We start from the raw sequence: 24,960 nt of genomic DNA, 5'->3' as shown, positions 1-24,960 counted from the left end.
CTCTCTCTGACACACACTCCCTCTCTCTCTCTCTCATGCACGCTCCCTCTCTCTCTCTCTCTCACGCACGCTTCCTCTCTCTCACGCTCTCTCTCTCTCTCACGCACGCTCCCTCTCTCTCTCTCACGCACGCTCCCTCTCTCTCTCTCTCATGCACGCTCCCTCTCTCTCTCACGCTCCATCTCTCTCTCTCTCATGCTCCCTCTCTCTCTCACACGCTCTCCTCTCTCTCTCACGCACGCACCCTCTCTCTCTCTCTCACGCTCCATCTCTCTCTCTCTCATGCACGCTCCCTCTCTCTCTCTCTCACGCTCCCTCTCTCACTCTCACGCTCCTCTCTCTCTCACGCACGCTCCCTCTCTCTTACGCATGCTCCCTCTCTCTCTATCTTGCTCTCACACCTGCTCCCTCTCTCTCTCTCACGCCCTCTCTCTCACGCACGCTGCCTCTCTCTCTCTCATGCTCCCTCTCTCTCTCTCTCTCACGTACGCTCCCTCTCTCTCTCTCTCTCTCACGCTCCCTCTCTCTCTCCCATGCATGCTCCCTCTCTCTCCATCTCACGCACGCTCCCTCTCTCTCTCTCACTCATGCATGCTCCCTCTCTCTCTCATGCATGCTCTCTCTCTGTCTCTCTCTCACGCTCCCTCTCTCTCTCTCTCACGCTCCCTGTCTCTCTCTCTCACGCACGCTGCCTCTCTCTCTCTCACGCTCCCTCTCTCTCTCTCTCTCACGTACGCTCCCTCTCTCTCTCTCACGCTCCCTCTCTCTCTCTCACGCACGCTCCCTCTCTCTCTCTCTCACGCACGCTCCCTCTCTCTCTCTCTCACGCACGCTTCCTCTCTCTCTCTCACGCACGCTCCCTTTCTCTCTCTCTCACGCTCCCTCTCTCTCTCTCACGCTCCCTCTCTCTCTCTCACGCACGCTCCCTCTCTCTCTCTCACGCACGCTCTCTCTCTCTCTCTCTGTCATGCTCCCTCTCTCTCTGTCTGTCACGCATGCTCCCTCTATCTCTCTCTCACGCTCCCTCTCTCTCTCTCTCATGCATGCTCCCTCTCTCTCGCTCTCATGCATGCTCCCTCTCTCTTTCTCTCACGCACGCTCCCTCTCTCTCTCTCTCTCACGCCCCCTCTCTCTCATGCTCCCTCTCTCACGCTCTCTCTCTCTTTCTCTCTCACGCACGCTCCCTCTGTCTCACGCACGCTCCCTCTCTCTCTCTCTCACGCACGCTGCCTCTCTCTCTCATGTGCCCTCTCTCTCTCTCCCTCTTTCACGCTCCCTCTCTCTTTCTCACGCATGCTCCCTCTCTCTCTCTCACGCATGCTCCCTCTCTCTCTCTCTCTCGCACGCTCCTTCTCTCTCTCTCATGCACGCTCCCTCTCTCTATCACGCACGCTCCCTCTCTCTCTCTCTCACGCACGCTCCCTCTCTCTCTCTCTCACGCACGCTCCCTCCCTCTCTCTCTCTCTCTCACGCAAGCTCCCTCGCTCTCTCTCTCACGCACGCTCCCACTCTTTCTCACCAACGCTCCCTCTCTCTCTCTCTCACGCATGCTCTCTTTCTCTCTCATGCACGCTCTCTCTCTCACGGTCCCTCTCTCACGCTGCCTCTCTCTCTCACGCATGCTCCCTCTCTGTCTCTCTCACGCACGCTCTCTTTCTCTCTCACGCACGCTCCCTCTCTCTCTCTCTCACGCACGGTCCCTCTCTCTAGCTCTCACGCATGCTCCCTCTCTCCCTCTCTCGCTCTCACGCACGCTCTCTCTCTCTCTCTCTCTCGCTCTCACGCACGCTCCCTCTCTCTCTCACGCTCCCTCTCTCTCTCTCTCTCATGCACGCTCCCTCTCTCTCTCTCACGCTCCCTCTCTCTCTCACACACGCTCCCTCTCTCTCTCTCACGCTCCCTCTCTCTCTCTCACGCTCCCTCTCTCTCTCTATCTCACGCACCCTCTCTCTCTCTCTCTCACTCTCCCTCTCTCTCACTCCCTCTCACGCACGCTCCCGCTCTCTCTCACGCACGCTCTCTCTCTCTCTCATGCCCGCTCGCTCTCTCTCTCACGCTCCCTCTCTCACGCTCCCTCTCTCTCTCACGCACGCTCCCTCTCTGTCTCTCTCATGCACGCTCCCTCTTTCTCTCTCTCTCTCACGCAAGCTCCCTCTCTCTCTCTCTCACGCTCCCTCTCTCTCTCACACACGCTCCCTCTCTCTCTCTCACGCTCCCTCTCTCTCTCTCTCTCACGCTCCCTCTCTCTCTCTATCTCACGCACCCTCTCTCTCTCTCTCTCACTCTCCCTCTCTCTCACTCCCTCTCACGCACGCTCCCGCTCTCTCTCACGCACGCTCTCTCTCTCTCTCACGCCCGCTCGCTCTCTCTCTCACGCTCCCTCTCTCACGCTCCCTCTCTCTCTCACGCACGCTCCCTCTCTGTCTCTCTCATGCACGCTCCCTCTTTCTCTCTCCCTCTCACGCAAGCTCCCTCTCTCTCTCTCTCTCACGCTCCCTCTCTCTCTCTCTCACTCTCACGCACGCTCCCTCTCTCTCTCTCTCTCATGCACGCTCCCTCTCTCTCTCTCTCACGCATGCTCCCTCTCTCTCACGCTCTCTCTCTCTCTCACGCACGTTCCCTCTCTCTCTCACGCACACTCCCTCTCTCTCTCTCTCACGCACGCTCTCTCTCTCTCTCTCTCTCTCTCTGTCACACTCCCTCTCTCTCTGTCTCTCACGCATGCTCCCTCTCTCTCTCTCTCAGGCTCCCTGTCTCTCTCTCTCTCAGGCTCCCTCTCTCTCTCTCTCTCAGGCTCCCTCTCTCTCTCTCTCTCTCTCACACGCACGCTCCCTCTCTCTCTCACACACGCTCTCTCTCTCTCTCTCTCTCTCACACGCACGCTCCCTCTCTCTCTCACACACGCTCTCTCTCTCTCTCTCTCACGCATACACCCTCTCTCTCTCTCTCATGCTCCCTCTCACTCTCTCTCTCACGCACGCTCTGTCTCATGCTCCCTCTCTCTCTCACGCTCTCTCTCTCTCGCTCACGCACGCGCCCTCTCTCTCTCACGCTCCGTCTCTCTCACGCATGCTCTCTCTCTCTCACGCACGCTCCCTCTCTCTCTCACGCACGCTCCCTCTCTCTCTCTTTCTCACGCACGCTGCCTCTCTCTCTGTCTCTCACGCTCCCCCCTCCCTCTCACACATGCGCTCTTGCTCGCTCCCTCTCCCTCTCTCACACGCCCCCTCCCCCTTCCACTCTCCCACGCGCCCTCCCGCTCCCCTCTCCCACGCGCCCTCCTGTTTCCCCTCTCCCAAGCGTCCTCCCCTCCCCCTTTCACATGCGCCCTCCCCCTCCCCCTCTCCCACACGCCCTCCCCCTCCCCCTCTCCCACGCGCCCTCCCCCTCACCCTCTCCCACGCGCCCTCCCCCTCCCCCTCTCCCACGCGCCCTCCCCCTCCCCCTCTCCCACGCGCCCTCCCCCTCCCCCTCTCCCACGCGCCCTCCCCCTCCCCCTCTCCCACGCGCCCTCCCCCTGCCCCTCTCCCACGCGCCCTCCCCCTCCCCCTCTCCCACGCGCCCTCCCCCTCCCCCTCTCCCAAGCACCCTCCCCCTCCCCCTCTCCCAAGCGCCCTCCCCCTCCCCCTCTCCCCCTCCCTCTCTCCCTTCCCCCACACGCCCTCCCCCTCCCCCTCTCCCCCTCCCTCTCTCCCCTCCCCCCACAGCCTCCCCCTCCCCCTCCCCCCTCCCTCTCTCCCTCCCCCACCACACGCCCTCTCCCCCTCCCCCTCCCTCTCCTCCCTCCCCCTCCCTCTCCCCCCCCTCTCCCCCTCCCCCTCACCCACGTCTCCCCCTCTCCTCCTCCCCTCTCTCCCCTCCCCCACACGCCCTCCCCCCTCCCCCTCCCTCTCCTCCCTCCCCCTCCCTCTCCCCTCTCCCCCTCCCCCTCACACGCCCTCCCCCTCTCCCTCCCTCTCTCCCTCACATGCCCTCCCCCTCTCCCCCTCCCTCACACGCCCTCACCCCCTCCCTCACATGCCCTCCCCCTCTCCCCCTCCCTCACATGCCCTCCCCCTCCCTCTCTCCCCCTCCCTCACACACCCCCCTCCCTCTCCCCCTCTCTCTCCCCCTCTCCCCCTCCCTCACATGCCCTCTCCCCCTCCCTCACATGCCCTCTCCCCCTCCCTCTCCCCCTCTCCCTCTCCCTCACACGCCCTCCACCCTCTCCCCCCTCTCTCCCCCTCCCTCACACACCCTCCCCCCTCCCTCTCCCCCCCTCCCCCACCCTCTCTCCCCTTCCCTCACATGCCCTCCCCCCGCCTCTCCCCCTCCTCCTCTCCCCCTCCCTCTCTCCCCCTCCCCCTCCCTCACACGGCCTCCCGCCCTCTCCCCCCACTCGCCCTCCCCCCTCTCCCCCACTCCCCCACACGCCCTACCCCTCTCCCCCCACACGCCCTCCCCCCTCTCCCCCCACTCGCCCTCCCCCCTCTCCCCCACTCCCCCCACACGCCCTACCCCTCTCCCCCCACTCCCCCCACACGCCCTCCCCCCTCTCCCCCCACTCGCCCTCCCCCCTCTCCCCCACTCCCCCCACACGCCCTCCCCCCTCTCCCCCCACTCGCCCTCCCCCCTCTCCCCCACTCCCCCCACACGCCCTACCCCTCTTCCCGCTCCCCCCCTCCCTCCCCTCCTCTCTCCCTCTCTTCCTCCCTCCCTCCCCCTCCCTCTCCCCCTCCCTCACACACCCACCCCTCCCCCTCTCCACCTCCCGCCCTCCCCATTCCCCATCCCCCTCACACGCCCTCCTCCTCTCCCTCTCCCCCTCTCCCTCTCCCCCTCCCTCTCTCCCCCTCCCCATCCCCCTCACACGCCCTCCCCCTCTCCCTCTCCCCCTCTCCCCCTCCCCCTCCCTCTCTCCCCTCACCCACACACCCTCCCCCTCTCCCTCTCCCCCTCTCCCCCTCCCCCTCCCTCTCTCCCCCTCCCCATCCCCCTCACACACCCTCCCCCTCTCCCTCTCCCCCTCCCTCACACGCCCTCCCCCCCTCTCCCCCTCCCTCACATGCCCTCCCCCTCCCTCTCTCCCCTTCCATCACATGCCCTCCACCCTCTCCCCGCCTCTCTCCCCCTCCCTCTCTCCCCCCTCTCTCCCCCTCCCTCACATGCCCTCCCCCTCTCCCCCCTCCCTCTCTCCCCCCTCTCTCCCCCTCCCTCACACACCCTCCCCCTCCCTCTCCCCCCCTCCCCCTCCCTCTCTCCCCCTCCCTCACACGCCCTCTCCCCTCTCCCCTCCCTCTCTCCCCCTCCCCCTCCCTTTCCCCCTCTCCCCCTCCCTCTCTCCCCCTCCCCCTCTCCCCCTCCCCCTCCCTCTCTCTTACGCATGCTCCCTCTCTCTCTATCTCGCTCTCACACCCGCTCCCTCTCTCTCTCACGCCCTCTCTCTCTCACGCACGCTGCCTCTCTCTCTCTCATGCTCCCTCTCTCTCTCTCTCTCACGTACGCTCCCTCTCTCTCTCTCTCTCACGTACGCTCCCTCTCTCTCTCTCTCACACACGCTCCCTCTCTCTCTCTCTCATGCTCCCTCTCTCTCTCTCTCACGTACGCTCCCTCTCTCTCTCTCTCTCTCTCACGCTCCCTCTCTCTCTCTCACTCTCACGCTCCCTCTCTCTCTCTCACACTCTCACGCACGCTCCCTCTCTCTCTCTCATGCACGCTCCCTCTCTCTCTCTCACTCATGCATGCTCCCTCTCTCTCTCTCATGCATGCTCTCTCTCTGTCTCTCTCTCACGCTCTCTCTCTCTCTGTCTCACGCACGCTCCCTCTCTGTCTCTCTCATGCACGCTCCCTCTTTCTCTCTCTCTCTCACGCACGCTCCCTCTCTCTCTCTCTCTCACGCTCCCTCTCTCTCTCTCACACTCTCACGCACGCTCCCTCTCTCTCTCTCACGCACGCTCCCTCTCTCTCTCTCACGCACGCTCCCTCTCTCTCACGCTCTCTCTCTCTCTCTCAGGCATGCTCCCTCTCTCTCTCTCACGCACGCTCCCTCTCTCTCTCTCACGCACGCTCCCTCTCTCTCTCTCACGCACGCTCCCTCTCTCTCTCACGCACGCTCCCTCTCTCTCTCTCTCACACGCTCTCCTCTCTCTCTCACGCACGCACCCTCTCTCTCTCACGCTCCACCTCTCTCTCTCTCACGCACGCTCCCTCTCTCTCTCTCACGCACGCTCACTCTCTCTCTCTCATGCACGCACCCTCTCTCTCTCTCTCACACGCACGCACCCTCTCTCTCACGCACGCTCCCTCTCTCTCTCGCTCTCTCTCTCTCTCACGCATGCACCCTCGCTCTCTCTCTCACGCACGCTCCCACTCTCTCTCACGCACGCTCCCTCTCTCTCTCTCACGCACAGTCCCTCTCTCTTACGTATGCTCCCTCTCTCTCTCTCTCTCGCTCTCACACACGCTCCCTCTCTCTCTCGCTCTCACACACGCTCCCTCTCTCTCTCTCTCACGCTCCCTCTCTCTCTCTCACGCACGCTCCCTCTTTCTCACTCTCACGCACGCTTCCTCTCTCTCTCTCTCACGGACGCTCCCTCTCTCTCTCTCTCACGCACGCTCCCTCTCTCTCTCTCTCACGCACGCTCCCTCTCTCTCTCGCTCACGCACGTTCCCTCTCTCTCTCTCTCTCTGTCACGCTCCCTCTCTGTCTCTCATGCATGCTCCCTCTCTCTCTCACGCTCCCTCTCTCTCTCTCACCCGCCCTCTCTCTCTCTCTCACGCTCCCTCTCTCCCTCTCTCTCTCACGCTCCCTTTCTCTCTCTCTCACTCACACTCCCTCTCTCTCTCACATGCTCCCTCTCTCTCTCTCACGCACGCTCCCTCTCTCCCTCTCTCTCTCTCACGCTCTCTCTCTCTCTCACGCTCCCTCTCTCTCTCTCTCACACGCACGCACTCTCTCTCACGCACGCTCCATCTCTCTCACGCACGCTCCTCTCTCACGCTCCCTCTCTCTCTCTCTCACACGCTCTCCTTCTCTCTCTCTCACGCACGCTCCCTCTCTCTCACGCACGCCCCCTCTCTCTCTCACGCACACTCCCCCTCTCTCTCTCTCTCATGCTCCCTCTCTCACGCACGCTCCCTCTCTCTCTCTCAAGCTCCCTCTCTCTCACGCACGCACCCTCTCTCTCTCTCACGCACGCTCCCTCTCTCTCACTCTCTCTCACGCACTCTTCCTCTCTCTCTCTCTCACGCACGCTCCCTCTCTGTCTCTCACGCACGGTCCCTCTCTCCCTCTCTCGCTCTCACGCACGCTCCCTCTCTCTCGCTCTCACGCACGCTCCCTCTCTCTCTCTCTCACGCTCCCTCTCTCTCTCTCTCACGCTCTCTCTCTCATGCTCTCTCTCTCTCTCATGCACGCTCCCTCTCTCTCTCTCACGCACGCTCCCTCTCTCTCTCTCACGCACGCTCCCTCTCTCTCTCTCACGCTCCCTCTCTCTCTCTATCTCACGCACCCTCTCTCTCTCTCACTCTCCCTCTCTCTCACTCCCTCTCACGCACGCTCCCACTCTCTCTCACGCACGCTCTCTCTCTCTCTCACGCCCGCTCGCTCTCTCTCTCACGCTCCCTCTCTCTCTCTCTCTCACGCACGCTCCCTCTCTGTCTCTCTCATGCACGCTCCCTCTTTCTCTCTCCCTCTCACGCACGCTCCCTCTCTCTCTCTCTCACGCTCTCTCTCTCTCTCACTCTCACGCACGCTCCCTCTCTCTCTCATGCACGCTCCCTCTCTCTCTCTCACGCACGCTCCCTCTCTCTCACGCTCTCTCTCTCTCACGCGCGCTCCCTCTCTCTCTCTCACGCACGCTCCCTCTCTCTCTCACGCACGCTCACTCTCTCTCTCTCTCATGCACGCACCCTCTCTCTCTCTCTCACACGCGTGCTCTCTCTCTCTCTCTCTCTCTCACGCTCCATCTCTCTCTCTCTCTCATGCTCCATCTCTCTCTCTCTCTCATGCTCCCTCTCTCTCACACGCTCTCCTCTCTCTCTCACGCACGCACCCTCTCTCTCTCTCACGCTCCATCTCTCTCTCTCTCACGCACGCTCCCTCTCTGTCTCTCTCACGCACGCTCCCTTTCTCTCTCACGCACGCTCCCTCTCTCTCTCTCACGCACGGTCCCTCTCTCTAGCTCTCACGCACGCTCCCTCTCTCCCTCTCTCGCTCTCACGCACGCTCCCTCTCTCTCTCTCGCTCTCACGCACGCTCCCTCTCTCTCTCTCGCTCTCACGCACGCTCCCTCTCTCTCTCTCACGCTCCCTCTCTCTCTCTCTCACGCTCTCTCTCTCATGCTCTCTCCCTCTCACGCACGCTCCCTCTCTCTCTCTCTCACGCTCCCTCTCTCTCTCTCACGCTCTCTCTCTCTCATGCTCTCTCTCTCTCTCATGCATGCTCCCTCTCTCTCTCTCACGTTCCCTCTCTCTCTCTCACGCACGCTCCCTCTCTCTCTCTCACGCACGCTCCCTCTCTCTCTCTCACGCTCCCTCTCTCTCTCTATCTCACGCACCCTCTCTCTCTCTCACTCTCCCTCTCTCTCACTCCCTCTCACGCACGCTCTCTCTCTCTCACGCCCGCTCGCTCTCTCTCTCACGCTCCCTCTCTCTCTCTCTCACGCACGCTCCCTCTCTGTCTCTCTCATGCACGCTCCCTCTTTCTCTCTCTCTCCCTCTCACGCACGCTCCCTCTCTCTCTCTCTCACGCTCTCTCTCTCTCTCACTCTCACGCACGCTCCCTCTCTCATGCACGCTCCCTCTCTCTCTCTCACGCACGCTCCCTCTCTCTCACGCTCTCTCTCTCTCTCTCACGCACGCTCCCTCTCTCTCACGCACGCTCCCTCTCTCTCTCTCACGCACGCTCACTCTCTCTCTCTCACGCACGCTCACTCTCTCTCTCTCTCATGCACGCACCCTCTCTCTCTCTCTCACACGCACGCTCTCTCTCTCTCTCTCTCTCACGCTCCATCTCTCTCTCTCTCTCATGCTCCCTCTCTCTCACACGCTCTCCTCTCTCTCTCACGCACGCACCCTCTCTCTCTCTCACGCTCCATCTCTCTCTCTCTCACGCACGCTCCCTCTCTGTCTCTCTCACGCACGCTCCCTTTCTCTCTCACGCACGCTCCCTCTCTCTCTCTCACGCACGGTCCCTCTCTCTAGCTCTCACGCACGCTCCCTCTCTCCCTCTCTCGCTCTCACGCACGCTCCCTCTCTCTCTCTCGCTCTCACGCACGCTCCCTCTCTCTCTCTCACGCTCCCTCTCTCTCTCTCTCACGCTCTCTCTCTCATGCTCTCTCTCTCTCACGCACGCTCCCTCTCTCTCTCTCTCACGCTCCCTCTCTCTCTCACGCACGCTCCCTCTCTCTCTCTCTCTCACACTCCCTCTCTCTCTCTGACGCACACTCCCTCTCTCTCTCTCATGCACGCTCCCTCTCTCTCTCTCTCTCACGCACGCTTCCTCTCTCTCACGCTCTCTCTCTCTCTCTCACGCACGCTCCCTCTCTCTCTCTCACGCACGCTCCCTCTCTCTCTCTCTCATGCACGCTCCCTCTCTCTCTCTCTCACGCTCCATCTCTCTCTCTCTCATGCTCCCTCTCTCTCTCTCTCACACGCTCTCCTCTCTCTCTCACGCACGCACCCTCTCTCTCTCTCTCACGCTCCATCTCTCTCTCTCTCATGCATGCTCCCTCTCTCTCTCTCTCACGCTCCCTCTCTCACTCTTACGCTCCTCTCTCTCTCACGCACGCTCCCTCTCTCTTACGCATGCTCCCTCTCTCTCTATCTTGCTCTCACACCTGCTCCCTCTCTCTCTCTCACGCCCTCTCTCTCACGCACGCTGCCTCTCTCTCTCATGCTCCCTCTCTCTCTCTCTCTCACGTACGCTCCCTCTCTCTCTCTCTCTCTCACGCTCCCTCTCTCTCTCCCATGCATGCTCCCTCTCTCTCCATCTCACGCACGCTACCTCTCTCTCTCTCACTCATGCATGCTCCCTCTCTCTCTCTCATGCATGCTCTCTCTCTGTCTCTCTCTCACGCTCCCTCTCTCTCTCTCTCACGCTCCCTGTCTCTCTCTCTCACGCATGCTGCCTCTCTCTCTCTCACGCTCCCTCTCTCTCTCTCTCTCACGTACGCTCCCTCTCTCTCTCTCACGCTCCCTCTCTCTCTCTCACGCACGCTCCCTCTCTCTCTCTCTCACGCACGCTCCCTCTCTCTCTCTCACGCACGCTCCCTCTCTCTCTCTCACGCACGCTCTCTCTCTCTCTGTCATGCTCCCTCTCTCTCTGTCTGTCACGCATGCTCCCTCTATCTCTCTCTCACGCTCCCTGTCTCTCTCTCTCATGCATGCTCCCTCTCTCTCGCTCTCATGCATGCTCCCTCTCTCTTTCTCTCACGCACGCTCCCTCTCTCTCTCTCTCTCACGCCCCCTCTCTCTCATGCTCCCTCTCTCACGCTCTCTCTCTCTTTCTCTCTCACGCACGCTCCCTCTGTCTCACGCACGCTCCCTCTCTCTCTCTCTCACGCACGCTGCCTCTCTCTCTCATGCGCCCTCTCTCTCTCTCCCTCTTTCACGCTCCCTCTCTTTCTCACGCATGCTCCCTCTCTCTCTCTCACGCATGCTCCCTCTCTCTCTCTCTCTCGCACGCTCCTTCTCTCTCTCTCATGCACGCTCCCTCTCTCTCTCTATCACGCACGCTCCCTCTCTCTCTCTCTCACGCACGCTCCCTCGCTCTCTCTCTCACGCATGCTCCCACTCTTTCTCACCAACACTCCCTCTCTCTCTCTCTCACGCATGCTCTCTTTCTCTCTCACGCACGCTCTCTCTCTCACGGTCCCTCTCTCACGCTGCCTCTCTCTCTCACGCATGCTCCCTCTCTGTCTCTCTCACGCACGCTCTCTTTCTCTCTCACGCACGCTCCCTCTCTCTCTCTCTCACGCACGGTCCCTCTCTCTAGCTCTCACGCATGCTCCCTCTCTCCCTCTCTCGCTCTCATGCACGCTCTCTCTCTCTCTCTCTCTCTCGCTCTCACGCACGCTCCCTCTCTCTCTCTCTCACGCTCCCTCTCTCTCTCTCTCTCATGCACGCTCCCTCTCTCTCTCTCACGCTCCCTCTCTCTCTCACACACGCTCCCTCTCTCTCTCTCTCACGCTCCCTCTCTCTCTCTCACGCTCCCTCTCTCTCTCTATCTCACACACCCTCTCTCTCTCTCTCTCACTCTCCCTCTCTCTCACTCCCTCTCACGCACGCTCCCGCTCTCTCTCACGCACGCTCTCTCTCTCTCTCACGCCCACTCGCTCTCTCTCACGCCCCCTCTCTCACGCTCCCTCTCTCTCTCACGCACGCTCCCTCTCTGTCTCTCTCATGCACGCTCCCTCTTTCTCTCTCTCTCACGCAAGCTCCCTCTCTCTCTCTCTCACGCTCCCTCTCTCTCTCACACACGCTCCCTCTCTCTCACGCTCCCTCTCTCTCTATCTCACGCACCCTCTCTCTCACTCTCCCTCTCTCTCACTCCCTCTCACGCACGCTCCCGCTCTCTCTCACGCACGCTCTCTCTCTCTCTCACGCCCGCTCGCTCTCTCTCTCACGCTCCCTCTCTCACGCTCCCTCTCTCTCTCACGCACGCTCCCTCTCTGTCTCTCTCATGCACGCTCCCTCTTTCTCTCTCTCTCTCACGCAAGCTCCCTCTCTCTCTCTCTCACGCTCCCTCTCTCTCTCTCTCGCTCTCACGCACGCTCCCTCTCTCTCTCTCTCTCTCATGCACGCTCCCTCTCTCTCTCTCTCACGCATGCTCCCTCTCTCTCACGCTCTCTCTCTCACGCACGTTCCCTCTCTCTCTCACGCACACTCCCTCTCTCTCTCTCTCACGCACGCTCTCTCTCTCTCTCTCTCTCTCTCTGTCACGCTCCCTCTCTCTCTGTCTCTCACGCATGCTCCCTCTCTCTCTCTCAGGCTCCCTCTCTCTCTCTCAGGCTCCCTCTCTCTCTCTCTCTCTCTCACACGCACGCTCCCTCTCTCTCTCACACACGCTCTCTCTCTCTCTCTCTCACGCATACACCCTCTCTCTCTCTCATGCTCCCTCTCACTCTCTCTCTCACGCACGCTCTGTCTCATGCTCCCTCTCTCTCTCACGCTCTCTCTCTCTCGCTCACGCACGCGCCCTCTCTCTCTCACGCTCTCACGCTCCCTCTCTTTCTCTCTCTCACGCACGCTCCCTCTCTCTCTCTCACGCTCCGTCTCTCTCACGCATGCTCTCTCTCTCTCACGCACGCTCCCTCTCTCTCTCTTTCTCACGCACGCTCCCTCTCTCTCTCTTTCTCACGCACACTGCCTCTCTCTCTCTTTCTCACGCACGCTGCCTCTCTCTCTCTCTCTCACGCACGCTGCCTCTCTCTCTGTCTCTCACGCTCCCCCCTCCCTCTCACACATGCGCTCTCGCTCGCTCCCTCTCCCTCTCTCACACGCCCCCTCCCCCTTCCACTCTCCCACGCGCCCTCCCGCTCCCCTCTCCCACGCGCCCTCCTGTTTCCCCTCTCCCAAGCGTCCTCCCCTCCCCCTTTCACATGCGCCCTCCCCCTCCCCCTCTCCCACGCGCCCTCCCCCTCCCCCTCTCCCACGCGCCCTCCCCCTCCCCCTCTCCCAAGCACCCTCCCCCTCCCCCTCTCCCAAGCGCCCTCCCCCTCTCCCCCTCCCTCTCTCCCCTCCCCCACACGCCCTCCCCCTTCCCCTCTCCCCCTCCCTCTCTCCCCCTCCCCATCCCCCTCACACGCCCTCCCCCTCCCTCTCTCCCCTCCCCCACACACCCTCCCCCTCCGCCTCTCCCCCTCCCTCTCTCCCCTCCCCCACACGCCCTCCCCCTCCCCCTCCCTCTCCTCCCTCCCCCTCCCTCTCCCCCTCTCCCCCTCCCCCTCACACGCCCTCCCCCTCTCCCCCTCCCTCTCTCCCTCACACGCCCTCCCTCTCTCCCCCTCCCTCTCTCCCTCACATGCCCTCCCCCTCTCCCCCTCCCTCACACGCCCTCCCCCTCTCCCCCTCCCCCACACGCCCTCCCCCCTCTCCCCCCACTCGCCCTCCCCCCTCTCCCCTCTCCCCCACTCCCCCCACACGCCCTCCCCCTCTTCCCCTCCCTTCCCCTCCCTCCCCCTCCCTCTCTCCCTCTCTTCCCCTCCCCTCCCCCCCTCCCTCTCCCCCTCCCTCACACACCCTCCCCTCCCCCTCTCCACCTCCCGCCCTCCCCATTCCCCATCCCCCTCACACGCCCTCCCCCTCTCCCTCTCCCTCTCTCCCCCTCCCCATCCCCCCTCCCCATCCCCCTCACACGCCCTCCCCCTCTCCCTCTCCCTCTCCCCCTCCCTCACATGCCCTCCCCCCCTCTCCCCCTCCCTCACATGCCCTCCACCCTCTCCCCGCCTCTCTCCCCCTCCCTCTCTCCCCCCTCTCTCCCCCTCCCTCACATGCCCTCCCCCTCTCCCCCCCTCCCTCTCTCCCCCTCCCTCTCTCCCCCCTCTCTCCCCCTCCCTCACATGCCCTCCCCCTCTCCCCCCCTCCCTCTCTCCCCCCTCTCTCCCCCTCCCTCACACACCCTCCCCCTCCCTCTCCCCCCCTCCCCCTCCCTCTCTCCCCCTCCCTCACATGCCCTCCCCCTCTCCCCCCCTCCCTCTCTCCCCCTCCCTCTCTCCCCCCTCTCTCCCCCTCCCTCACACACCCTCCCCCTCTCCCCTCCCCCTCCCTCTCTCCCCCTCCCTCACACGCCCTCTCCCCTCTCCCCTCCCTCTCTCCCCCTCCCCCTCCCTTTCCCCCTCTCCCCCTCCCTCCCCCCCTCTCCCCCTCCCTCACACATCCTCCCCCTCTCCCCATCCCTCACACGCCCAACCCCCCTCCATCACACACCCTCTCCCCCCTCCCCCCCCACACACCCTCCCCCCCTCTCCCCCCTCCCTCACACACCCACCCCCCCTCTCCCCATCCCTCACACGCCCTCCCCCTCTCCCCCTCTCCCCCTCCCTCACACGCTCTCCCCCCTCCATCACACACCCTCTCCCCCCTCCCCCCCCACACACCCTCCCCCCCTCTCCCCCCTCCCTCACACACCCACCCCCCCTCTCCCCCCTCCCTCACACACCCACCCCCCCTCTCCCCATCCCTCACACGCCCTCCCCCTCTCCCCCTCCCTCACACGCGCTCCCCCCTCCATCACACACCCTCTCCCCCCTCCCCCCCCACACACCCTCCCCCCCTCTCCCCCCTCCCTCACACACCCACCCCCCCTCTCCCCATCCCTCACACGCCCTCCCCCTCTCCCCCTCCCTCACACGCTCTCCCCCCTCCATCACACACCCTCTCCCCCTCCCTCACACGCCCTCCCCCTCTCTCCCTCCCTCACACGCTCTCCCCCCTCCATCACACACCCTCTCCCCCCTCTCCCCATCCCTCACACGCCCACCCCCCCTCTCCCCATCCCTCACACGCCCACCCCCCCTCTCCCCCTCCCTCACACGCCCACCCCCCCTCTCCCCCTCCCTCACACGCCCTCCCCCTCTCCCCCTCCCTCACACGCCCTCCCCCTCTCCCCCTCCCTCACACGCTCTCCCCCCTCCATCACACACCCTCTCCCCCCTCTCCCCCTCCCTCACACGCCCACCCCCCCTCCCCCTCCCTCACACGCCCACCCCCCCTCTCCCCCTCCCTCACACGCCCACCCCCCCTCTCCCCCTCCCTCACACGCCCTCCCTCACACGCCCTCCCCCCTCTCCCCCCTCCCTCTCCCTCACACGCCCACCCCCCCTCTCCCCCTCCCTCACACGCCCTCCCCCCTCCCTCCCCCCTCTCCCCCTCCCTCTCCCTCACACGCCCACCCCCTTCTCCCCCTACCTCACACGCCCTCTCCCCTCTCCCCCCTCCCTCACACGCCCTCCCCCCCTCCCTCACACGCCCTCCTCCCCTCTCCCCCCTCCCTCACACACCCTTTCCCCCTCCCCCTCCCTCACACACCCTCTCCCTCACATGCCCTCCCTCCCCACATGCCCTCTCCCTCCCTCACACTCGCCCTCTCCCGCTCCCTCACACGCCCTCCCCCTCCCTCACACCCCCTTTCCCCCTCCCCCTCCCTCACATGCCCTCCCTCCCCACATGCCCTCTCCCTCCCTCACACTCGCCCTCTCCCCCTCTCCCGCTCCCTCACACGCCCTCCCCCTCCCTCACACCCCCCCTCTCCCCCTCCCCCACACGCCCTCCCCCCCTCCCTCACATGCCCTCCCTCCCCCTCACATGCCCTCCCTCCCCCCACACGCCCTCCCCCCTCCCTCACACGCCCTTCCCCCTCCCTCACACGCCCTCCCCCGCCCCCTCCCTCACACGCCCTCCCCCGCCCCCTCCCTCACACGCCCTTCCCCCTCCCTCACACGCCCTCCCCGCCCCCTCCCTCACACGCCCTCCCCCGCCCCCTCCCTCACACACCCTCCCTCACACACCCTCCCTCACACGCCCTCCCCCTCCCCGCCCCCTCCCCCACACGCCCTCCCCCGCCCCCTCCCCCACACGCCCTCCCCCGCCCCCTCCCTCACACACCCTCCCTCACACGCCCTCCCTCACACGCCCTCCCCCTCCCCGCCCCCTCCCCCACACGCCCTCCCCCTCTCCCCCTCCCCCACACGCCCTCCCCCCTCCCCCACACGCCCTCCCCCCTCCCCCTCCCCCACACGCCCTCCCCCCTCCCCCACACGCCCTCCCCCCTCCCCCACACACCTTCCCCCACACGCCCTCCCCCTCCCTCACCTGCCCTCCCCCTCTCCCCCATCCCCACACGCCCTCCCCCCTCCCCCACACACCTTCCCCCACACGCCCTCCCCCTCCCTCACCTGCCCTCCCCCTCTCCCCCATCCCCACACGCCCTCCCCCTCCCTCACCTGCCCTCCCCCTCTCCCCCATCCCCACACGCCCTCCCCCTCCCTCACCTGCCCTCCCCCTCTCCCCCATCCCCACACGCCCTCCCCCTCCCTCACCTGCCCTCCCCCTCTCCCCACACGCCCTCCCCCTCCCTCTCCCCCATCCCCACACGCCCTCCTCCTCCCTCACCTGCCCTCCCCCTCTCCCCCTCTCCCCCATCCCCACACGCCCTCCTCCTCCCTCACCTGCCCTCCCCCTCTCCCCCATCCCCACACGCCCTCCCCCTCCCTCACCTGCCCTCCCCCACGCGCCCTCCCCCTCCCCCTCCCCACACGCCCTCTCCCACCCTCACACTCGCCCTCTCCCACCCTCACACTCGCCCTCCCCCTCTCTCCCTCCCCCTCCCTCCCCCTCCCCCATAGTTCAATGAATCTGAAAGATCCCCTCTCATGCAGCGCCCCCTTTTTGAAAATGCCGCTCCAGTCAACGAAGAGTGAATTTTCTTTGTCCTTCTTAGGAAATGGGCCATTCCACGATCGCTGCTCTGAATACGATGACAGCAATTTGGTGGACGGTGTTTATTGTTACCCTGTCGGACATTATGTTGAGGCCAGTGGATGTACAAATGAGATGAAGCACACGACTGATTTCTACTTTCACATCGCTGATCACCAGGCTATGCATTACTCCAGGTAAACCAGCCAAGAATGCCTAATCTAGTTGCTCTGTCCAGTAGTGCTGCACATTAACATGGGATGTTGATAGTTTAGGGATTAAGTTTACATGTATATACAGAATGGGAAAATATTTACAGCACAGAAACAGCCCATTTCAACCAACTTTTTCCTTGCTGGTGTTTATGCTCCACACAGCCCTCTCTCCACCCTTCTTCATCTCACTGTAACAACATAACATTCTATTTCTTCATCCTCGTGTACTTATCTAGTTTCCACTGCACGACGCGTCTCAACCTTTCCCTTTTGGTAGTGAGTTCCACATTCTCATCACTCGCTGAGTAATGATGTTTCTCCTGAATTTGCTGTTGGAGTTACTGGTTCTTTTACATATGAACATCTGAATCAGGAGCAGGAGTAAGCCACTCAGCCCCTCAAGCCTGCTCCGCCATTCAATAAGATCATGTCTGATCTGATTGTAACCTCCCGCCTACTCTTGATAACCCAACCACCAACAGGCAATCTCTGTCTCCCCCCAATTCCCCACCACCGACAGGCAGTCTCTGCCTCTCTTTCTCCCCCCCCCACCCCGCCACTGACAGGCAGTCTCTCTGTCCCCCCACCACTGACAATATTAATTTTGCCTATTAAGTGAGGTTCTATTTGATATGGTCACCTATAGGGAGTTCCTTTCTCCTTAATCTCTATTTTACTGTCTCCAGTTAAATAATTTGATATTTCAGTTAAGATGAAACTAGACAAATGTTTGGGGAGCTATTATTTTTGTTAAAATTTTGTAAGGGAGAACAGTTCATTGAATGAGGTAAAGCTATTGAAACATGCGGATTCTCATGTAGCAGAGTTAGGGTAAAAGGTATAAAAGAGTGGATGTGAGGACAGTGACCTCAGAACTCGATGAAGTCTGATCAGCTTTGAAAAGCCCTTATGAGGGTAAACTAGCCAGTAATATAAAAGAAGATTACAAGAGTTTTTTTTAGATATATAAAGGCTAAGAGAGAGGCAAAAGTGGACATTGGGCCACTGGAAAATGATGCTGGAGCAGTAGTAGTGGGGAACAATGAAATGGCGGAGGAACTGAATAGGTACTTTGTGTCAGTCTGTCAGTCTTCACAGTGGAAGACACTAGTGACATCCCCAAAGTTCAAGAGTCAGGGGGCAGAGGTGAATACGGTGGCCATTACCAAGGAGAAGGTGCTAGGAAAACTGAAAGGTCTGAAGGTGGATAAATCACCTGGACCAGATGGATTACACCCCAGAGTTCTGAAGGAGATAGCTGAAGAGATAGTGGAGGCTTTAGTGGTAATCTTTGATGAATCACTGGAGTCAGGGAGGGTCCCAGAGGACTGGAAAATCACTAATTTAACCCCCCTGTTTAAGAAGGGAGTGAGGCAAAAGTGAGGGAAATTACAGGCCAATTAGCCTGACCTCGGTCGATGGTAAGATTTTAGAGTCCATTATTAAGGATGAGATTTCAGAATACTTGGAAGTGCATGATAAAATAGGGCAAAGTCAGCATGGTTTCATCAAGGGAAGGTCATGCCTGACAAATCTGTTAGAATTCTTTGAGGAGGTAACGAGTAGGTTAGACAAAGGAGAGCCATTGGATGTTATCTTCTTGGACTTCCAGAAGGCCTTTGACAAGATGCCGCACAGGAGGCTGCTCAGTAAGATAAGAGCCCATGGTGTTAAGAGGCAAGGTATTAGCATGAATAGAAGATTGGCTGTCTGGCAGGAGGCAGAGAGTGGGGATAAGGGGGTCCTTCTCAGGCTGGCAGCTGGTGACTAGTGGAGTTCCGCAGGGGTCAGTGTTGGGACCACAACTTTTCACTTTATACATTAATGATTTAGATGAAGGAACTAAGGGCATCCTGGCTAAGTTTGTGGATGATACAAAGATAGGTGGAAGGACAGGTAGCATTGAGGAGGCGGGGAGGCTGCAGAAGGATTTGGACGGGTTAGGAGAATGGGCAAAGAAGTGGCAGATGGAATACAATGTGGGGAAGTGTGAAGTCAAGCACTTTGGTAGGAAGTATAGAGGCATAAACTATTTTCTAAATGGGGAGAGAATTCAGAAATCTGGAGTGCAAAGGGTCTTGGGAGTCCTAGTCCAGGATTCTCTTAAGGTTAACTTGCAGGTTGAGTCGGTAGTTAGGAAGGCAAATGCAATGTTGGCGTTTATTTTGAGAGGACTAGAATATAAAAGCAGGGATGTGCTGCTGAGGCTATATAAGGCTCTGGTCAGACCACATTTAGCATATTGTGAGCAATTTTGGACCCTGTATCTCAGGAAGGATGTGCTGGCCCTGGAGAGCGTCCAGAGGAGGTTCACGAGAATGATCCCAGGAATGAAAGGCTTAACATGAGGAACGTTTGAAGAATCTGGGTCTATACTCGATGGAGTTTAGAAGGATGAGGGGCGATCTGATTGAAACTTACAGAATACTGAAAAGCCTGGATAGCGTGGATGTGGGGAAGATGTTTCCATTAGTAGGAGAGACTAGGACCCGAGGGCACAGCCTCAGAGTAAAGGGAACACCTTTTAGAACATAGATGAAGAGAAACTTCTTTAGCCAGAGAGTGGTGAATCTATGGAATTCATTGCCACAGAAATCTGTGGAGGCCTAGTCTTTGAGTGTATTTAAGACCGATATAGATAGGTTCTTGATTGGTAAGGGGATCAAAGGTTATGGGGAGAAGGCGGGATAATGGGGTTGAGAAACTTATCAGCCATGATTGAATGGCGGAGCAGACTCGATGGGCCGAATGGCCTAATTTCTGCTCCTATGTCTTATGGTCTTATGGTATGGTTGCTAAATTTGCTGATGACACAAAGATAGGTAGGAAAGTAAGTTCTGAAGTGGATGTTAGGAGGCTAGAGTGACATAGGTTAAGCAAATGGGCAATAGCTTGGCAAATGGAGTATAATGTGGGCAAGTATGAAATTGTCGATTTTGGCAGGAAGAAGAAAAGCATATTATCTAAATGGAGAGAGACTGCAGAGCTTTGAGATGTAGAGTGTAGGATCTAGGTGTCCTAGTGCATGAATCACAAAACGTTAGCATGCAGGTTCAGCAAGTAATTGGGAAAGCTAATAGAATGTTATCAGAAATTGCGAGGGGAATTGAATATAAAAGTAGGGAGGTTATGCTTCAGTTGTATGGGACACTGGTGAGACCACATCTGGAGTACTGTGTACAGTATTGGTCACCTTATTTAAGGAAAGATTTAAATGCATTAGAAGCAGTTCAGAGGTTTACTAGGCTAATAACAGAAATGGGCCACTGACCTTATGAGGAAAGGTTGTTCAGGTTAGGCTTGTAACCACTGGAGTTTACAAGATTAAGAGGTGACTTAATCAAAACCTTTAAGATCCTGAGGGGTCTTGACAGAGTGGATGTGGAGAAGATGTTTCCTCTTGTGGGAGAATCTAGAACTAGGGGGTCACTGTTTAAAAATAAAGGTCATTTATTTAAAACAGAGATGAGGGGAAATTTTTTCTCCTCAGAGGGCCTTGAGTCTTTGGAACTCTCTTCCTCAAAAGGCAGTGGAATATTTTCAAGGCAGAGCGAGACAGGGTCTTGATTAGCAAGGGGTTGAAAGGTTATCAGGGGGTAGGCGGGAGGTTATAATCAGATTAGCCATGATCTTATTGAATGGTGGAGCAGGCTTGAAGGGCCGAGTGGCCTACTCCTGCTCCTAGTTCGTATGTTCATATGTATCTTAAAGGAGGGAAGATATGAAATAAATTTGTAACAAAAACACAGCAACAATTAGCCAATGTCATATGCATATGTGTGTTATTCACGGGCAGGAAACAACTAGCTGGTTCATCTAGCCTGCCTAATACCATGATGGCCAGATCAACAGGACTAAATACTTCTTTCCCACCTCAATCCCAACAGCCATATAATCTCGAGAAAAGGGAAAAATCCCAAAGCCACTAAATGAAAAATTACTCTGGAAAATTCCTCTCCAATTCCCTCAAATGATCAAAACCACTCCAGGAGATCTCACAGGTGTTATCTACAAAGACACTTACATCTCTGCAGATATCTCGGAACGCTGGGGAGACAGTACTGTCATAGTAATGTCACTTGACTGTGAATTCATAACCTATGCTAATGCTCTGGGGGTTCAAATCCCACACAGCATCTAGTAGAATTTAAATTCAGTTAATACAATCTGGAATTATAACTTTAACACCTATGTGTTCTATTGCACTATTGTCGTTGACATCTTTTGATGATCTGCTTCTATCACTGCTTGTTTGTCCCTACAACCACACCCCCCCCCCCCCCCCCCCCCCCCCCCTCCACCTCTCTGTCTCTCTATCTCTCCGCCCCCCACACACACACCTTAAACCAGCTTATATTTCAGCTCTTTCCTGGACTCGAACTCAAGTTCTGTCGAAGGGTCATGAGGACTCGAAATGTCAACTCTTTTCTTCTCCGCCGATGCTGCCAGACCTGCTGAGTTTTTCCAGGTAATTCTGTTTTTGTTCTGGAATTATAATGCTAGTCTCAGTAATGGTGACCATGAAACTATCACCAATTGTTTTAAAAACTCATCTGGCTCGCTAATGCACCATTTGGGAATGAAATCTGCCTTCCTTACCTGGTCTGGCCTATATATGATTCTAGGTCCACAGTTATGTGGTTGATTCTTAACTGCCCTCTGAAATGGCCTAGCAAGCCACTCACTTCAAGGGCAATTAGGGATGGGCAACCAATACTGGCCTTGCTAGTGTTGCCCACATCCCATGAAAGAATAAATACAAAAAAATGTATGCATTAACAGTGGATAGAGGTTTTGGAAAAGCATATATTGGAAATACTATCTACAGACATCCACCCAATTTATACCAAGTATATACTCTTCTTTCTACAGTTATAGATGGATGTAAACAGCCTCTCTTTTTCCATTTTAAGGTGGTTTCTTGTGCAGGTTAACTTCATCAAAAGTATGATATAACATCTGGAATACATTCACAATGTACTGATTGCCTCTAGGATTCTGCCCAGGATTTGGCTTGGCAGCTGTCCTCGACAGATAGAGCACGTGACCATCAAACTCAAGCATGAGCTGGGGGTGACTGCAGTAATGAACTTCCAGACAGAGTGGGACGTGGTTAACAATTCGTGCGGATGTAACCACAAAGCAGAGCCAATGAAACCTGAATTCATGATGGAACTGTACAAAGACACTGGCTTAGCATACACGTGGATGCCCACTCCAGATATGAGTACAGAAGGTGAATGAGTGTTAGTCTTGACCATCATTGCTTGCTGCCAGAGACATTATATAATGTTCAGGGGAAAATGGCTGCCACACTTGGAAGCTAAATAGAATATAGAACATAAGGTCTCACAGATAATCAACAACATCTTTTATCGAGTGACTTTAACATAGTAAAAAGTCTCTCAGCATTTTACAGGAATATGATCAAACAACTAATTTGACACCTATTCAAAGAAGGAGATATTAGGGCAGATGACCAAAGACTTGGTCAAAGATATAAGTTTTAAGGAGGTTCCTAAAGGAGGTGAGAGAGATTGGAGAGATAGAGAGGTGTAGAGAGGGAATTCTAGGGCTTAGGGCCTAGGCAGCTGAAAGCATAGCCTACAGTGGAGAAATGAATGAAGTGGGGAAGGACAAGAGGTCAGAGATTCAGATGCACAAACATCATGGAGGTTTGTAGGCCTGGAGAAGGTAACAGACATAAGGAGGGGCAAGGCCATGGAGGGATTTGAAAACAAGGATGACATTTTTTTATATCAAGGCATTCGGCGATCAGGAGACAGAGTTGGCCAGCAAGCACACTGTAGCAACTTACAGCTTCTAATCTAGCAAATTTACCCTTCCTGCTTTGAAAGTTCTCATTGCAAAAAAAACCCATGGGGTAATTTTATCCTGTTCTTCGATGATTAAAAATCCTAAAAGGTGAAATGAAGTTAATCTGAATGCTTGATGTCAAGTTGTAGAGTGTACCTTCAGTAATTTGGATGACAACAAATAAAATGTCTTCTCAAGAGCTTGGTTTTGTCAGATATAAGCACACTCAGAAAACTAGTCTTTGCTGCTGAGTAATCCACTCGGATACAAAGACAATTATTTGGAACTGAGTGAAACATTCTCCAGTGTTGGTACACAATGCTAAAACTTTTGTTTTTTTTTTACAATTAGTTTTATGAGAGTCAAGGTTATGTTGTCACAGAAAGTGAGCTGAGAATGTTGTTTATGTTGAAAGGATTTAAGAAACAAGTTACAAATTTTAAGATAGAATTACATAGATCTTAAATAGAAATTTCTTCCAATTAGCTATTAGCTGGTTTGAGGCTAATCCAGACTCTTCGCAACCTTGGTGATATGTTTGGCCCCGAGATGAGCTATCAACCACGTATTCATGGCATCACTAAGACCACTTATATCAACGACCATAGCATCACCCATTCTGCCTCTGGCTCAGCTCATCTGCTACTGAACCCTCATCCATGCCTTTATTACCTCTCAACTTGATTATTCCAACATACTCCTGGCCGATCTCTCACATCCCTTAAACTTGAGGTTATCCAAAACTCTGCCATGTCCTTATTACCCATCACCCCTATGCTTGCTAACCTGCATTGGCTTCTGGTTAAGCAATGCCTCTTATTTTAAAATTCTAATCCATGTTTTCAAATCTTTGCCTGGCCTTGACCCTCTGTCTTTATAATCTTCTCTAGCCCAAAAGCCCTCTGAAATACCTGTGCTCCTTTAATTTGATAGGTATGACCTCACAGTTCTGGTAGCATTTTTGTAAATCTTTTAACCCTCTCCAGATACATTACATCCTCTTTAAAGCACGGTGACCAGACTGTACATAGCACTCCAAATGCTGTCTAACCAAAGTTCTATACAAGTTTAACATAACTTCTCTACTTTTCAATTCTATCCTTCTAGAAATAAACCCTGATACTTGGTTTGCTTTTGTTACAGCTTTACTGACTTGTGTCATAACTTACGGTGATTTGTACTTCCTTTAATCCTTTAACACATTTTATTTTCGGAGTAATATGTGACCTTATTCTTACCAAAATTTCACTTGCCAATTATATGCCCATTCTGCAGGTTTTTAAATGTTTTCTTGTAACTTGTTGCAATCCTCCTCGGTGTTGACTAGTTTTCCAAATTTGATGTCATACACAAATTTAGAATTTGTGCTTTTGATATCAAAGTCTAAATTGTGAATATATATTGTGAAGAATCAAGGTCTGAGCACTGATACTCGTGGAACTCCACTTCCTGCCATCTGCCACTCTGAGTAAGGATTCTTTGCCCCTATTCGTTGCTTTGTTTTATAATCAGCTTGGTATCCATTCTGCATGTCCCTACATGTCCCCCGACTCCACATTTGTGACCCTATTCATTAGTTTATTATGTACCACATAATCAAAGGCCTTTTGGAAATCTAGGTATACTAAATATATCTAGTTTCCTGAAGATGTGCTCACAGGCAGTGAAGGTTTTTTTTAAATGATTCCTGGAAAATGCAGGATACATAAAACAGCACAGAAACAGGTCATTCGGCCCACTGCAAGCATTTATGTTCCACCCAAGCCTCCTTCTCTCCCTCTTCATCTCAACTTATCAGCATAACCTTCTGTTCCTTTCTCTTGTGTTTTTATCTCGCTTCCCCTTAAATGCATCCATGCTATTTGCCTCAGCTACTCACGTTAGAATTCTACATACTTGTTTGTTGTATGGTCTTGAAGCTGTAAGTCAGAATCACTGTGAAATATGCTTTGTTTTTGAAATATGGGCTAAGATTATTTCCTATAATTTTGAGGAGTTAGAAACAGACATCAGAACTCCTGTATTTTTGAATGGTTGGAGTTTGTCAATATACATTGGAAATGCTGACTTTCCTGCTCTTTGTTAATAGACTGTTGGAATATATTTGCATACAAGCCCATCAGCTGCAAGAAACTGGCTTAAAGGATGATCAAAGAGTGTGGTCAATTTCTTCCGGCTGAAGAGTTCCAACAATCTCCAAACAAGAGACGGGTAGAAAAATAAATGTGCTCTGCTTGCATATGAGTTACATAATAAATTGCTGCATGGAACAAAGTTGGGGGTGTGGGGTATTGGGAAGGGGTTGAGAGGTGGAGAAGAACAGCTCAGGACCTTCCTGGCTGCATAATTTTTCTCTGGTAGGGAAGGACAGAGAATGGGGGAAATGGGCAGCATTAGCTAGAAACAGGGTAATCATGACCACATATTTATAAATGCTGACCTTACCAGGAACATCTTTATCCAAATAACGAAGAAAAAAAAAGTCAAAACCAGAGCAGAACAGTGTTCCTGAGTGTGAGAGGAATTTGAG

The 24,960-nt window shown here is 56.6% G+C and overlaps 1 protein-coding gene across 1 annotated transcript in view; it reads left to right on the top strand.

Annotated features, from left to right (window-relative positions):
* Window positions 1-24,960, top strand: part of epm2a (EPM2A glucan phosphatase, laforin) — a 279,188-nt gene that overhangs the window by 251,680 nt on the left and 2,548 nt on the right. Inside the window, exons 2-3 of the mRNA XM_041187658.1 lie at window positions 16,421-16,595; window positions 21,608-21,849. Of these exons, the coding sequence (XP_041043592.1) occupies window positions 16,421-16,595; window positions 21,608-21,849 (417 nt within the window). The remainder of the gene's footprint in view (window positions 1-16,420; window positions 16,596-21,607; window positions 21,850-24,960) is intronic.

This window comes from Carcharodon carcharias, chromosome 5, assembly GCF_017639515.1.
Source record: "Carcharodon carcharias isolate sCarCar2 chromosome 5, sCarCar2.pri, whole genome shotgun sequence".
Classification (NCBI taxonomy): Eukaryota; Metazoa; Chordata; class Chondrichthyes; order Lamniformes; family Lamnidae; genus Carcharodon; species Carcharodon carcharias.
Note: the sequence above shows the minus strand (reverse complement) of the source record. Positions and strands in the feature narration are given on the sequence as shown.